Here is a 13,964-nt window from a genome sequence, read left to right on the forward strand (position 1 = left end):
TGTTCTTCATCATTCACAGGAAAGATTGTCAACACTTCTACACGTAAATCCCCTACTACGCTGTGAGGGCTCCTGTGCATTTCTGCAGATGTTTCTTAGATACCACTTTGCCCATTTCCAGCCGGGCCAAAGTCCTTAAAATATTTCAGGTGGGCAGGGAATGGGGGAGGGAGGCCTGATGATCTTGGAGCAGAGAGAGCACCTGACTTGCCTTCCCGAACATCTCAGAACTAACATCAGTCTGGGGTCCCAGGCCCTTTCCCCTGCTCTTCCACCCTTGTCAGTGGCCCTGGCCACCACCACCCCTACACAGCTCATGGGAAAGTATTTACTGCCCACTGGCCAGTGGAGATGATGTTATCCAATATCAAGCAAGGAAATTATGAATGGAACAGTGACCACTCTGAATTCAGAATCTGAGGGTCACCGCTGGAATGCTATGATCTTTTAACTGCGCAGCAAGGGCAGAAACTTTTGTTTTTCTTCTGCTTTTTGACTCACCCCACCCTTTGTTCCTCCAGCCTTGCCACGCTCCCTCTCCTGGCTTATCCCTCAGCACCGGGGAGAGCCTGAAGCACTACTGCACAAGCTGAAAACCTGCAGCAACTTCTCCTTGAAGAGGGTTCAGCATCTGGAGGCAGCCCACTCACCCCATCTCCCCTCCCACCCCCAAACCCAGTCCACCTAGAGCTGGGGAAGCAGGACAGGAAGGAAGAAAGGGGAGGCAACCAGGTACTCTCCCTGGGCCCTCCCGCCCGGAAGTAGCCAGGAAGGGACAGAGATCTTTTTGCAAGGATGCATAGGGGTCCTCAAGAGCCCCCTGGTACACCCTCTGGATCACCTGCGGGACTCGAAGTGTGCCAATGGTGCCATCAGCTGCCTCAGGGAGCTGGCAGGCATTTGTGCATCCCGGACGAGCCCCCTTCTGAGGAATCATGAACCTACACTGAAGTGTGCAATGAATCAGAGGGTCACTGTGCTCCAGGAATTCTTGGTGGCCTCCGGGTCACCCCTCGGTGAGTTGGTGAGACCTCAGAAGGTCCAAAGGAAAGAAGTTGGGAAAGGCCGAGACAGAGGGAGAGCCTCTAGGGAGTTAAGAGTACCTGGCTCTAAAATTAGAAGGCAGGGCTGGGGAGGGCAGGTTGGAGCATTTAACTTGGGGAACTTTTCGGTGCCACTTGCTGAAAAGGATCTCACAGTGGTACTGTATGGGCCACAGGTGGCACCTGGCTAGAGCGGGATGTGTAAGCAGCGCTGGAGCTAGATACGGATTCGGATCTCACCTCTACGGTTAAGCAGCAGTAGGACCCAGGCGAGTCTCATAACCTCACCACGGTCATTCTCACTACTAAATGGGATGATGGTAATAACAGTCACTAATTAAAAGGGTTATTAGGGCCTCAAACGAGTCTTAGTCCGCGTGGTAAATCTGGAGCAGCAGCAGCTGGCACATAGTAAGTGCTCAATAAACGTTAGCCAGGCTCCTTGAGGCTAGATGGCGAGTAGAACTTTCTAAACGCTGGGTCTGGGAGCCGGGGACTCCGTTGCCAAGGGAGACTGGAAAACCTTTTCAAATACGGGAGCTCTTGGCCCCGGGGATCGTCCAGAACCGGAGTCCCGGCGCCGGCCTTTGCCCCACCTCACTCCTCCGACCCGGGGAAGCCCGACCCCTGCGGCAGGGACGCCTCGGTCCCGCGCGCCTCCGGCTCGTCCCCGGCTCCCGCGCGCGCCCCCAGGGCCTCCCTCCCGCCGCTCCACACCTGTCGGCCGCCCTGAGCCTGGGGCCTCGGCTGCAAACCCTCGGCGCCCGGGGTGCTCGCCCCCCGGCGCCTGGCGTATCCCCCGGCTGCCCCCGTACACAAAACCCGAGCGCTGGAGCAGCCCCGCGGGCGCAGCGGCGGACTGCGAGCGCGCCCCGGGAGCGCCGGGAGCGCCGGGAGCGCCGAGGGGCGATGGTGGCGGCCGCGGCGGCGACAGCAGGCGGCTCAGCTTTGTTATGAATAGATGAAAGAGGCCACCTACACAGTAACCCAAATTACGAGACCTTCCTCCTCCCTATCTCACCGAATCGAGAGGGGAGGGGAGATGGGCGTGGAGGGAGGGCGGGCGGGCGGGCAGGAGGCGGGGGGCGGAGGAGGAAGAGGATGAGGAAGGGGCCAGTTGCATCCCACTTTCACAATGGGAAAGTGAAACGCACAAGCGCACCCAACCTCTCCAGCCCTCCCCGCCTGCCTCGCTCCCCTCCGCCCGTCCCCTCCCTTAGCCTCCGCGCCTCCCCGCGAGCGCCGGCGCTGCACAGAGGAACTCTCCGGAGCAGCAGGCGAGGAGGAAGCGGCGCCGGAGCGCGCAGGGCTTGCCGCCGCCGCCGCCGCCGCCGCCGCCGCCGCACAGGCTGCCGGAGCGGCCCCGCCGCGTGCCGCCCTCTCCGCCCTGCTTCCCGGGCGGGCCGCGGGGATGGGGCGGCCGCGGGAGCCCGAGCGCGCGCAGGAGCCGCCGCCGCCGCCGCCCGCGTCTCCGTCGCCGCGCGCCTGAGCCGCCGTCGCCGCCGCGCGCCCTGCCCGGGGGCGGCCCCCCCAGCCCCATGGAGGTCTCCGGGAGGAAGGCGCCGCCGCGCCCCCCGCGCCCCCCGCGCGCCCCGCGCGCCCCGCGCCCCCGCGCCCCGCCGCGCCGCTGCCCCTGCTCGCCTATCTGCTGGCGCTGGCGGCGCCGAGCCGGGGCGCGGACGAGCCCGTGTGGCGGTCGGAGCAAGCCATCGGAGCCATCGCGGCGAGCCTGGCGGACGGCGTGTTCGTGGCGAGCGGCAGCTGCCTGGACCAGCTGGACTACAGCCTGGAGCACAGGCTCTCGCGCCTGTACCGGGACCAAGCGGGCAACTGCACGGAGCCCGTCTCGCTGGCGCCCCCCGCGCGGCCCCGGCCGGGGAGCAGCTTCAGCAAGCTGCTGCTGCCCTACAGCGAGGGGGCGGCCGACCCCCAGCGGCTGCTGCTCACCGGCTGGACCTTCGACCGCGGCGCCTGCGAGGTGCGGCTCCTGGGCAACCTGAGCCACGGCTCCCTGCGCAACGGCACCGAGGTGGTGTCGTGTCACCCGCAGGGCTCGACGGCCGGCGTGGTGTACCGCGCGGGCGAGCGGAACCGCTGGTACCTGGCGGTGGCCGCCACCTACGTGCTGCCGGAGCCCGAGACGGCGAGCCGCTGCAACCCCGCGGCGTCCGACCGCGACACCGCCATCGCCCTCAAGGACACGGAGGGACGCAGCCTGGCCACGGAGGAGCTGGGCCGCCTCAAGCTGCGCGGGGGCGCGGGCAGCCTGCACTTCGTGGACGCCTTCCTCTGGAACGGCAGCGTCTACTTCCCCTACTACCCCTACAACTACACCAGCGGCGCCGCCACCGGCTGGCCCAGCATGGTGCGCATCGCGCAGAGCGCCAAGGTGCTGCAGTTCCAGGGCCAGGCGGCCCTCGACTGCGGCCACGGCCACCCCGACGGCCGGCGCCTGCTCCTGTCCTCCAGCCTGGTGGAGGCCCTGGGCGTCTGGGCTGGCGTGTTCAGCGCGGCCACCGGGGAGGGCCAGGAGAGGCGCTCCCCCGCCACCACGGCGCTGTGCCTCTTCAGGATGAGTGAGATCCAGGAGCGCGCCAAGAGCTGCCCCTGGGACTTCCAGATGGCCGAGCACAACTGCGTAAGTCCTGCCCCCCACCCCGGACGCCGCGGGGAGCGCTTGGGCCGGGGAGCCGCCGCCGAGGCCGAGCGGGAGGGGGACCGGGTCGCCAGTCGCCGGGTCCCCGAGGCACGCAGCCAGGCGGCTGCCAAGGAGGGTCTCCCAGACCGGAGACCGCGGGCTCCCCGACCACACAGCCAGGGGGGCCCCAAAGGGAGTGCAGAAAGGGAGGTGGGGAGGGCAGGAGTTTGGCTCAAAACTCTAGTGACTGCGTCCCAGTGCCGTCCTTCTCTGTGTCCAAGCGACTCCAGTTTGGGGCTGAGCCTCCGCGTGCAGCCGACCCCCTCCCTTCCCCCCATCGCTGCCCCAGGTGTGGGGTCTCAGCAGGCGTGCGGGTTGGACCCTGGTCGACACGGTTACCAAACACAGCGCCCCGGGCAGAGCAGCCTGCGAACCCGAAGGGCGTGCTGCCACACCCCAGCCTCTGCGCCCCCCTCCGCCCCCACCCCAAACCAGCAACACGCGGGATGCGGTCCGAAGAGTTGGTAGGCTGCCCAGCGGGGGTCAGTGGCGGCCGCGGAGAGGGGCTCCGGCTCGGTGGAACCGAACCCTCGGTGACCGGGGCGAGGGGGCGGGGCTGTGGCTCGCCCGGAGCGCGCTGTGGTCTCTGGGGGCAGAGGAGGGGCGGTGGAGGTGGCTTTGTGGATAAAAGCTGCAGCCGGGAGGGGAGGGCAGGCTAGGGTGTTGGGGTGCCACACAGTTTCTGGGCTCCACACTGGCCGGCCCGGCCCCTGGGGGCGCAGAGGCACCACCCTTGCCGGGGTGCCCAACCAGCAGGAGCACAGGTTGCCCCTGGGTTCCCAGGGCAGCTCCGGCCCGACTCTTGAGATTGGCAGTTCTTTGGGAAATAAAGCCGCGGTTCAAGAGGGTCCAGTTGATGGGGATTATGGAGCCATTGTGCACTTCTCAGAGGCCCTTTTCCTTCCAAGGCTGCTGGCACATCGACTCCACATATGGCTCCTGAGAGGGGAGCCTGCTGAGAGCCTCCTTTATAACTGGACAGAAATCAAAGAGCAGAAATGAACGGCTACAGGTGTTGCCATTGTTTTGGTATAAAATGCGTCAGAGAAGAAGGGGAGAAGTCTCCACTTGGAAAGCGTGTTGTAGTGATACACTGTTGTATAAGCCTACAGGGGAGCCTTGGCTCCAAGGTATGTTAATACGTGTACAGAAAGGCTCTCCCACCCCCGCCCACCCCTTTCTCTGCAAAGCACATCTTACCAAATATTAGCCCTATTATCCGGGGAGGAAAAAGCTGAGGTCTTTTGCAGGGCTCCTCAGATGGTCATTGGCTTCTCCCTCCTTGCCTGTCCGTTGTGTGCTGGGACGTGCCTTATGCCTTCATTTAGTTACTGGTATGAATTTTTTTTTAACAATAAATAACAAATAATGCTCCCTAAATGCCTTCTCCTTGCCATGCACATATATTTTATATGCTTTTTTATTAGATCTTTAAGAGTTCAAGTTTGGCAGAAATCATTGCCTTCCTCTCCTCTGTTGAAAGACTTGAATGTACCCCCCGAATAGTACTTAGTGGCAAGCTTTAGGCACACTTGGTCTCTGGGGTTAATGACAAGACGGCTCAGAGGCCCCCAGCAGGTAATAACAGTGGAAGTCCAAGCTTTGCCATCTGACAGCTGTGTAGATGTGTGGAGCCAAAACATTTCTCTTGACTGCCTCTCTGTACCCGTTGGGTCCTGGAGGACTTTAGTTCCCTTCCAAACCCAGCAGGCATCCTGAATGCGCTCAGAATCCACGTTTTGGCCCCATCAGGTGTTCCTAACTCCCTCTGGGATGAGGAGGGGAAGGGGAGGTTGGAGAGCTGTGTATCCATCTTCATGGGAGCTTCTGGGAGAGAGCTGTCCCTTGGAAATCAAGCCAGGGATAAATACATGCTGCCAAAAATCTGGAATTGGAAAAATAAATAATTAAAAGAGGTCCCTCCACAGTATTTCTTGCTGCTGTTATTCATCAGGAATTCCCAGTGTGCTCAGAGCTGTGTATTCTGAAAGACAGGGTCCCTACTCCCTGAGCTTGTCATCCAAGTTAAATAATATACTCCGGTTCGAACAATAGCGTGTCATGGCTGCACAGGTGGGAGCTTGGAGTTTTGCTTTTTATTTTTAATTTTTTTTTTCATTTAAGTAAATTCCTTGCTGCTAGAATGCCTTAAGGAGCATTAATGGAAGTGAATTTCGAGAGGGGTTTGAATGGAAAAAAAAAAAAAGGTGGTAGTTTTGATGAGAAAGCTGACAATTTTTCTAACCTTTTAAACAGGCAGATAAGATACTTAATTCAACAGATATTTGTTTGATGCCTGCTTGTGTGAGCAGTGCTCTGTGCTGGATGCTACTGATTTTGCCATTGAAAGGACAATAGCAGGTTGCAGCCCCATTTAATGGGGTCATAGGATCAGAGTGCCCCCGGTTGTCACTCAGAGCAATGATGTCATTTGATTGCATTTGTTCTGCATTTTATTTTCAGGTTTCGAATGCATTTTGGAAAAAGGCATGCCGAATTATAGGGTGCCTAAAACAAGAGACTGACTTGAAACACTCTAGAGGGAGCCTCAATAGATTCCAACAGCGATTCCTTCAGAGCAGACACAGGAATATTAACAGTAATCCGTAGGCAGTGAGGCACAAGTGGCTGGTTTGCTGGCCCTCTCCTTCCCTACTGGAGGGCTCTCTCATTTTCCGTCTTCAGTCAACCATGGGTAGCAAAGTGATGGGAGGGACTGGGTTGTGCTTTCTCCTTTCTGGGCGCTCTCACATCAGTTGCTTCTGCTAAGGATTAATTTACGAGGTGCTTGTGCAATGAGTGTGTACCCAGCCTTTTACGTGCTGGGTCGTTACTTTTTCTGCATTGCCACCAACTTTGAATCGCTTTCACAACTGTAGTAGGTTAGCTTCGGCCTGCACATGTACCAAGGCAGCAGATACCTGTAGACCCTCTCTCTGATGATCCTAATGAGTATTTGTGCAGCACTTCCCTGCATATTATTTCTTCTGAGCTCCTGCTCCAGCCTGAGGTTGATTCTATGAGGAACAGTCCCATTTACCTGATGAGGAAGCTCAAGAGAAGTAACTTGCTCAGGATAACAAAATAAGCCCCTGAGACTTCCAGCTTAAACTCAGATCTTGAAATGTCTACTTCTATGTTCTTTCCACCACCCTAGTGCTTTGCAGACTTTCCCTTGAAAGTCCTAATTAAAGAGGCAACAACCAACCTCCCCTACAATGTGGGGTTGAGGCTGGATGGTCCCCTTTGAAGTGTTTTAAAACTTCATGTGATTCCCCACCCCACCTCCCATTCTGTTCCTTAACCTACCTATATGCTTGGGTTAATGTACAAAAAAAAAATGCTTTAAATTATGTACAAGTTAATTAACTTCCTCCCCCCTCAGAACTCCTGCCATTTTTGGCACACCAATGGACTCACAGAAGAGTGTTCCCAAGTTTCAAAGTCTTGTGGTTCGGTAGTTGTTTGGCCATCATAGTTGGGTCCTGGGGTTGCTTGGGGTCTAAACATGGTGCCCACCCCCTCTGCAGACATCGAGGGTGGTATGTTTTTATAACTGTGGGCTAATAGAATGGACTCTTATAGTTTGTTCTACCCCTTGTGGGGAGACACACCCTCTTCTTCTCCACTCCCATAATTCCAAAGCCTGATCTCATTTAACTGTCGTGCAGACAACCACAAAACATTCACATGCTCTCTAGCAGACAGTAACGCAAGATACTTCTAGCTATTGTGTGCAGAAGTGATGTCCCAGGATCACTCAGCGATGCAGCCTTGCACATTGCCTCTTGACCTCAAAATCCACAGTCTTCCTGTGATGTTTTTTCTTCCTTTAGTTTCTGTTATAATCCTGTCCAGCCATTTTGCAATCTGAAGACTAGATGGTGAATTTTACCCCTCTACACACATCCTGAAATCCAAGGATAGATCTTAAAACAAAAAACCCAACACCCACCGAGAGGGGAAAAGCAATCATAGCTACTATCTACTGGGTAGGTTTAATGGACAGGCTTTGTGCTAAGCACTTGATGTGACTTATTTTTGGTTGATCCTCAGAGTCCGTAGCTGTTATGATATTTTTATAGGTGGGAAAACGGAGGCCTGGAGCGCTTTGGTTAGGTTCCACAGCTGCTAAATGGCAGATGATTCAGAACCTGGGTGGTCTGACTTATGGCCTGGAGCTTTTAAACCACTGCCATGGACAGTCCAGCACGTGGGTGTTGGGTTCTGGTGTCAGTCCTACCCTGTGTGGGCAAGTCAGGTCCTTGCAACTGCTCTGATAACATCAGCTGTTTGCAGACATTAGACATGATAGAACAGAGAAACCGTGACTGTCAACTGAGTTTCTGGGTTTGCAGATTGGATGACCAAAGTTCAGGCTCTAGGAGGGTTTTAAGCTCCTCAGCTGTCAACGTTTGGACTGTTGTGGCATTCTTTGTATTAAGGCTCACAAACGACCTCAGACCAATAAGGCCTCAGGGGGCTGCTCTCAGTTTTTGTTCTTGGACACAACTTAGCTCCTGTCCTGAATCCAGAGATCTCAACCTGTTAAGTCTGGGTTACAGGCCCTCTTGTCTTTCTTAGCAGCCACAATTAAAACGTAAGCCCCAGAAGGTCAGGAACCTTACTTAACATTTTGTTCTCTGTTGAACCCAGAGTACCTAGCACAGTACCTGGCATGATGTTAAGACTTGAGAAATATTTGTGGAATAGTTAAATGCAGGGTCTTAAAGCATAATGTTGGAAATGTTTCCTGTGCTCGGCAGCAACGTTTTCCTGAGTCTGGCCACTTCAGACTCCCTTAACCATTGGCCTTTTCTTAATGTCTGATGTCAGGACCTCTTTCATCCTGAGTCCTAGGCTATCTGGCATCCTCTATCCCTCCAGCTCTTCCCAGAAATCCCCTTTTATTGGAAGAGCCAGGCTTCTGGTCTTACCAATCTGGGAGTTCACTTTGACTGGAGAAACCCAGCGTGGTTGGAATTTCTATGGTGTAATTTCATAACCTGCGTGATCATGCCTTTCAGTGACAGGAGAGGGCTTTATGCTGTTGGGCAATGGTTCTCCAAGTGTCGTCTCTGGACCTGCAGCATCAGATCAGCATCACCTGGGAACCTGTTAGAAATGAGTATTCTTGAGCCCCCATCAGACTTACTAAATTGGAAATTGAGTGTGAGGGTGGGATTGGCAATCTGGTTTAACAGGTCCTCCAGGTGATTCTAATATACACTCAGGTTCTATAACCACTTATGGTAAGGTGACACAATTTTCCTTGAATTCTGGCTGAGGCACATGGAATAAAAACTTGTCCTATTTTTTCCATTGCAGTTTTACTCAGGGCCATATAAAGTAACCAACCCATCCCACTACCCTTGTCTTCCTTATACTTCACTTATTGAGGTGTGTAATTAGCATGTTTGATTAGCTTCAGGTGTACAACATTGACTCGCCCATTCCATACATTAGTGAGGAGACCATAGTGAAGGTAATCACCACCATGTTGCTATACCATTATTGATGAGATTCCCTATGCTGTACTTTTCATCTCCATGACTTCTTTTCTTTTTTTTTCTAAGATTTTTTTTTAAAAGATTTTATTTATTTATTCAGGATAGTCACACACAGAGAGAGAGAGAGAGAGAGAGAGAGGCAGAGACACAGGCAGAGGGAGAAGCAGGCTCCATGCACCAGGAGCCCAACGTGGGATTCGATCCTGGGTCTCCAGGATCGTGCCCTGGGCCAAAGGCAGGCGCTAAACCGCTGCACCACCCAGGGATCCCCTTAACCACTGCACCACCCAGGGATCCCTCCATGACTTACTTTCTAGGTAGAAGTCTGTACTTCTGTTTTTTGTTTTGTTTTGTTTTGTTTTGTTTTTGAAGTCTATACTTTTTAATCCCCTTTATCTATTTCACTCATCCCTCAGGCAACCACTAGGTCTCTGTATTTAAAAGTTAGTTTTGTTTTTTTCTTTTAGATTCCACATATAAGTGAATTCCTTTGACATGTTTTTCTCTGACTTATTTCACTTAGTATTATTCTCTCTGGGTCCACCCATGTCATCACACAAGTAGCAAGATCTCATCCCTTTTAATAGCTGAGTAATATTCCATTGTATATATACCACATCTCCATTATCCATTCATCTCTTCATGGGCCCCGGGGGTTGGTTCCATATCTTGGCTACTGTAAATAATGCTGCAGTAAACATAGGAGTGCATATCCCTTTTCGAATCAGTGCTTTGATTTTCTTTGGGTAAGTACCCAGTATTCCAGTGGAATTGCTAGATCATGTGGCAATTCTATTTTTAACTTTTTGAGGACCCTCCATTCTATTTTCCACAGTGGCTATGCTAGTTTGCATTCGCACCAGCAGTGCAAGGGCTCCTTTTTTCCCACATCCTCACCAACACCTGTTGTTTCTTGTCTTGAGTTTAGCCATTCTCACAGGTGTGAGGTGATACCTCATTGTGGTTTTGATTTGCATTTCCCTGATGATGAGTGATGTTGAGCATCTTTGCATATGTCTGTTATACTCCTTAGACACTTCTAACTGCTTAAAGCAAATACCTAGAAAACCTAAAGCCTTTCCAGTTTTGAGCTTGTAGTCTGAATCTCAGGAACCTAAAGGTCACAGTTTAATTAGGTCCTCCACTCTTGTATACAGCCTATTTGCATTTCAGTCCAGGATGTGGGGAGATTTCTAGAGTCTTCCATCCTGTAGTACCTCAGACCCAGCTCCATACCTTAAAATTGAGGATCTACTTTTAGAGTGTCAGTCCTGATACGAATTTCTTTTTTTTTTTAAGATTTTATTTATTTATTCATAGAGACAGAGAGAGAGAGAGAGAGAGAGAGAGAGAGGCAGAGACACAGGCATCATACAGAGAGCCTGATGTGGGACTCGATCCAGGGTCTCCAGGATCACGCCCTGGGCTGCAGGCGGCGCTAAACCACTCCGCCACCGGGGCTGCCCACGAATTTCTATCTTAGGCACAGTTGGTTGCATGAAACAAACATCTACTGGGCAAGTTCAAGTAAGGGGGTGGAGGTCTTAGTGGAAAGAATTATGAAGAATTCCTCGGAAAGCTGGGAATAGTAGTAGTACTATAATACTGGTTACAGACTCCGGAGCTAGGTCAAGGGGACGAAAGCTGCCGTGTCTGAGTTGTGGGCCATTGAGAAAATTATGTGACCTTTCTGTGCCTCCTTTTCTTCATCTATAAATAGGCATCCTATTTGCTTCATAGAATTATTGTCTGGATTCAGGAGTTAATATGTCTCAGGTAAACATTACCTGACCCATAGGAAATGCCATGTGTGTATTTACTATCCTCACCATCATGATTAACAGTTGTAGGGTGGGACTTCCTTAATATTGAATTGGAAGAAGGTTCTGGGCCCAAGGCAGCTCACAGCGGCTCAACGGCAGGAAGTAATAGATGCTTATTCGAAGGTTTCACTGTCCACATGACTTAGCATGCTACTTCCCTCTGTCGTGCCAACAATGGCCTCTTCTTCCTCCAGCCCTCCACCTGAATCCTGCAGCCTGCTTTGATACACAGTCTACTTCTCAATAGCATTTAACCTTCAGCATTGGCTATCCATTGACGACAACTCTCTGTATGATTTATTCAAATTATCAAGAATGAGATAGCATTGGGTCCAACTCCCCTTTTCATACCAGGTTAGAGCCCTACTGCAGGGTAGGGATTTCTTGTCCTTGGGGCAGGAACTGACGCCTGGTCCAATTAGAAGAGGGGGGTCAGCCTGGCTCCCAGATGGTGCAGTGGGCAGATTCCCTGAGAATGGAAGGGTGAAGAGCCATGCCACACTGTGACCACCATGTTGACCACAGTAGCATGGTACCATCTCCACCTTCTCTGAAGCTTCTTGGTGTTCTCCGTCTTCCCTGAGCATGTGGTGGCACATGGCTGATAAAGACTGGGGCCTGCTCTGAGAAATCCCAAAGTCTGCTGGGAGTTGAGGGGTGGGGGAGCAATTTGTAGGCATTATAGGTCTGACTGGTTTATAAGAGCATGGTAGTCTTATGTTTTTTGTTTGCTTTTTATGAAATGTGCTTATAGTGTTTTTTTTTCATTTCAATTATATATTTTGATGAAAATGCTAGTTTTTATACTGTCAAACTAAATAGAATTGTGACCTTTTCCCCTAGAGTCTGTAGTTGGGTTTTATAATGGTTTGTCTACCTAAAAGTTATAGATACTGTTCTCCTTGGAGGAGTTATGATGGGGATTTGACCCCAGGAATCCCAGCCTTACTATCCTGGCCAGTGCTCTCAAACAGAGGTCAGCAGACCTTTCCTGTAATGGTCACATCATCAATATCTTAGACTATGCATGCCGCATACAGTCTCTGTTGCATTCATTCAACACTGCTGCTATAGCATAAAAGCAACCATAGACTGTACATAAATGAACAAATATGACACTGTTCCAATAAAGCTTTATGCACACTGAAATCTGAATTTTGTATAATTTTCACTTATGAAACATTCATTTTTTTTCTAGCCATTTAAAAATGTAAAAACTATTCTTAGCTCATGGGCCATTAAAAAAAAAGAACCCCAAAGCCCCAAACAGCCAAAAGAAGTGGTGGCTAGATTTGGCCCACAGGTGTGGTAGTTGCCCAACCAGTCCTTATAGAAAGGGTGAGAGTAAAACAAGCCTTTACAATGCCAGGAGACATGGTACGAGAGGTAGCAAAAAGAAGCTGTGGAAGCCCTTAGACGGAGTGTCAAACTCAGCCTGGAAAGATCTTGGAATCTTCAGAGAGGTGATGCTGGAGCTGCTGAATCTTGAAGCCATGTGGAGGAAGCAGGGAAGGGAGTTCCAGAGAAAGGGAACAGCTTGTGCACAAGCGGGTCATTGAATAAGCTTGTGAACCGCAGGTAGTTCACCCTGGCTGGGGAGCGTCCAGAAATGAGCATGGGCCAGATGGCCACGGGCTTAATGAGACGGGCAAAGGTGGCTGGATTTCATCCTGACGGTCAGTAGTTCTCAGACCTTCCAAACCTGGTCTCTACAATAAATCTTAACTAGCCGCTCGGTATGAGAATGAGGTTAGTAGATCATCATTGACCTGCTGCTCTGGATGATACCATGGCCAAGGGCCAGGACACAGGGTACAGTAAGGGGTTAGGAGGTTCCCCGAACCCTGCAGCTTGCCACCCCCCCCCCCCCCCCCGCCTGTCACTGAGGCAGCTCATAGGAACTTCTAGGATTCTGCTGAACAGGGTGTGAAAATCATGGCCTTGGCTGATGGAGGACAAGAGCAGGGCAATATGTAGACATGATCCGATTGTGTTCTAGAGAGAGCGCTCGGAAGAATGGAGAGCCGATTAGAAGGATGCTCACTGGTTCCAATGAACAATTTCTTGAGTTATTATATGCCAAGCACTGTGCAAAAATATTTGTCAATGGTAAATAGAATAGATAACCTGTAGCAAATAAGTTATTTTTATCTTGAAATGAGAGCATTTATAGAGCACCTACCGTGTACCAAGTGGTATTCTAAGGACTTTATCAATATTCACTCATTTAATCCTCCCCACGCATTCTGAGGTGGGTAATACGGCTACGTCCATTTTACAGATGAGGGGCCAGAGGCTGGGATTGGGACTGCAAATGAGCTGAGCAGGTGCTGGGGAATGTTCTCTTTAAGGAGGTTGAGTCGACACCAGGAAGATGAGAAAGGAAGGTAGATGTCCCCGTGGAGAACTGGGGCACAAGCACTCCTGGCATGCTGAACAAGTGTGAGGTCTAAGGGGAAATGACAAGGTTAGTGTGGTTGAATCCTGGGAAGTGTTAGTGAGGGAGGTTGGAGAAGGCAGCAGCAGCCAGATCCTGTGGGCCTCCCGGGCTGTGGGGGGAGAGGATGTTTTATCTTAAAGTACAGAGGAGCCTTGGAAGGGAAAGGAAATGATGGGACTTGAGTCCCTAGATATTGGCTGTTCTGTGGGAAATGGATGGGAGGTTGGTCCTGGAGGAAGCCCGGAAAGCTGCGGGAGGCTCCTGAAGTGGTCCAGGCGGGAATTGATGTCTCTTGGTCTAGAGTGGTGACCGTGAAGATGGGGAGAATCACACGGATCCTGTCAATTGCAGTGAACCTGGGTGGTGGCAGTGAGGGTGTGGGGTCGGGGGTAGGGGGAAGGATGAAACAAGATAGCTTTTTAAGACGTAGAATTGCGAAGTTTTGGTGAC

At 52.1% G+C, this 13,964-nt stretch overlaps 1 protein-coding gene across 1 annotated transcript in view; it reads left to right on the forward strand.

Moving 5' to 3' along the window:
• Window positions 1–2,658: 2,658 nt before the first annotated feature.
• The window catches only part of PLXNC1 (plexin C1), a gene marked incomplete at its 5' end in the record, with an annotated part of 137,258 nt that continues 125,952 nt past the window's right edge, over window positions 2,659–13,964 (forward strand). Inside the window, one exon of the mRNA XM_025438862.3 lies at window positions 2,659–3,681. Coding sequence (XP_025294647.3) covers window positions 2,659–3,681 — 1,023 coding nt within the window. The remainder of the gene's footprint in view (window positions 3,682–13,964) is intronic.

Source organism: Canis lupus, chromosome 15 (genome assembly GCF_003254725.2).
Source record: "Canis lupus dingo isolate Sandy chromosome 15, ASM325472v2, whole genome shotgun sequence".
Taxonomy (NCBI): Eukaryota; Metazoa; Chordata; class Mammalia; order Carnivora; family Canidae; genus Canis; species Canis lupus.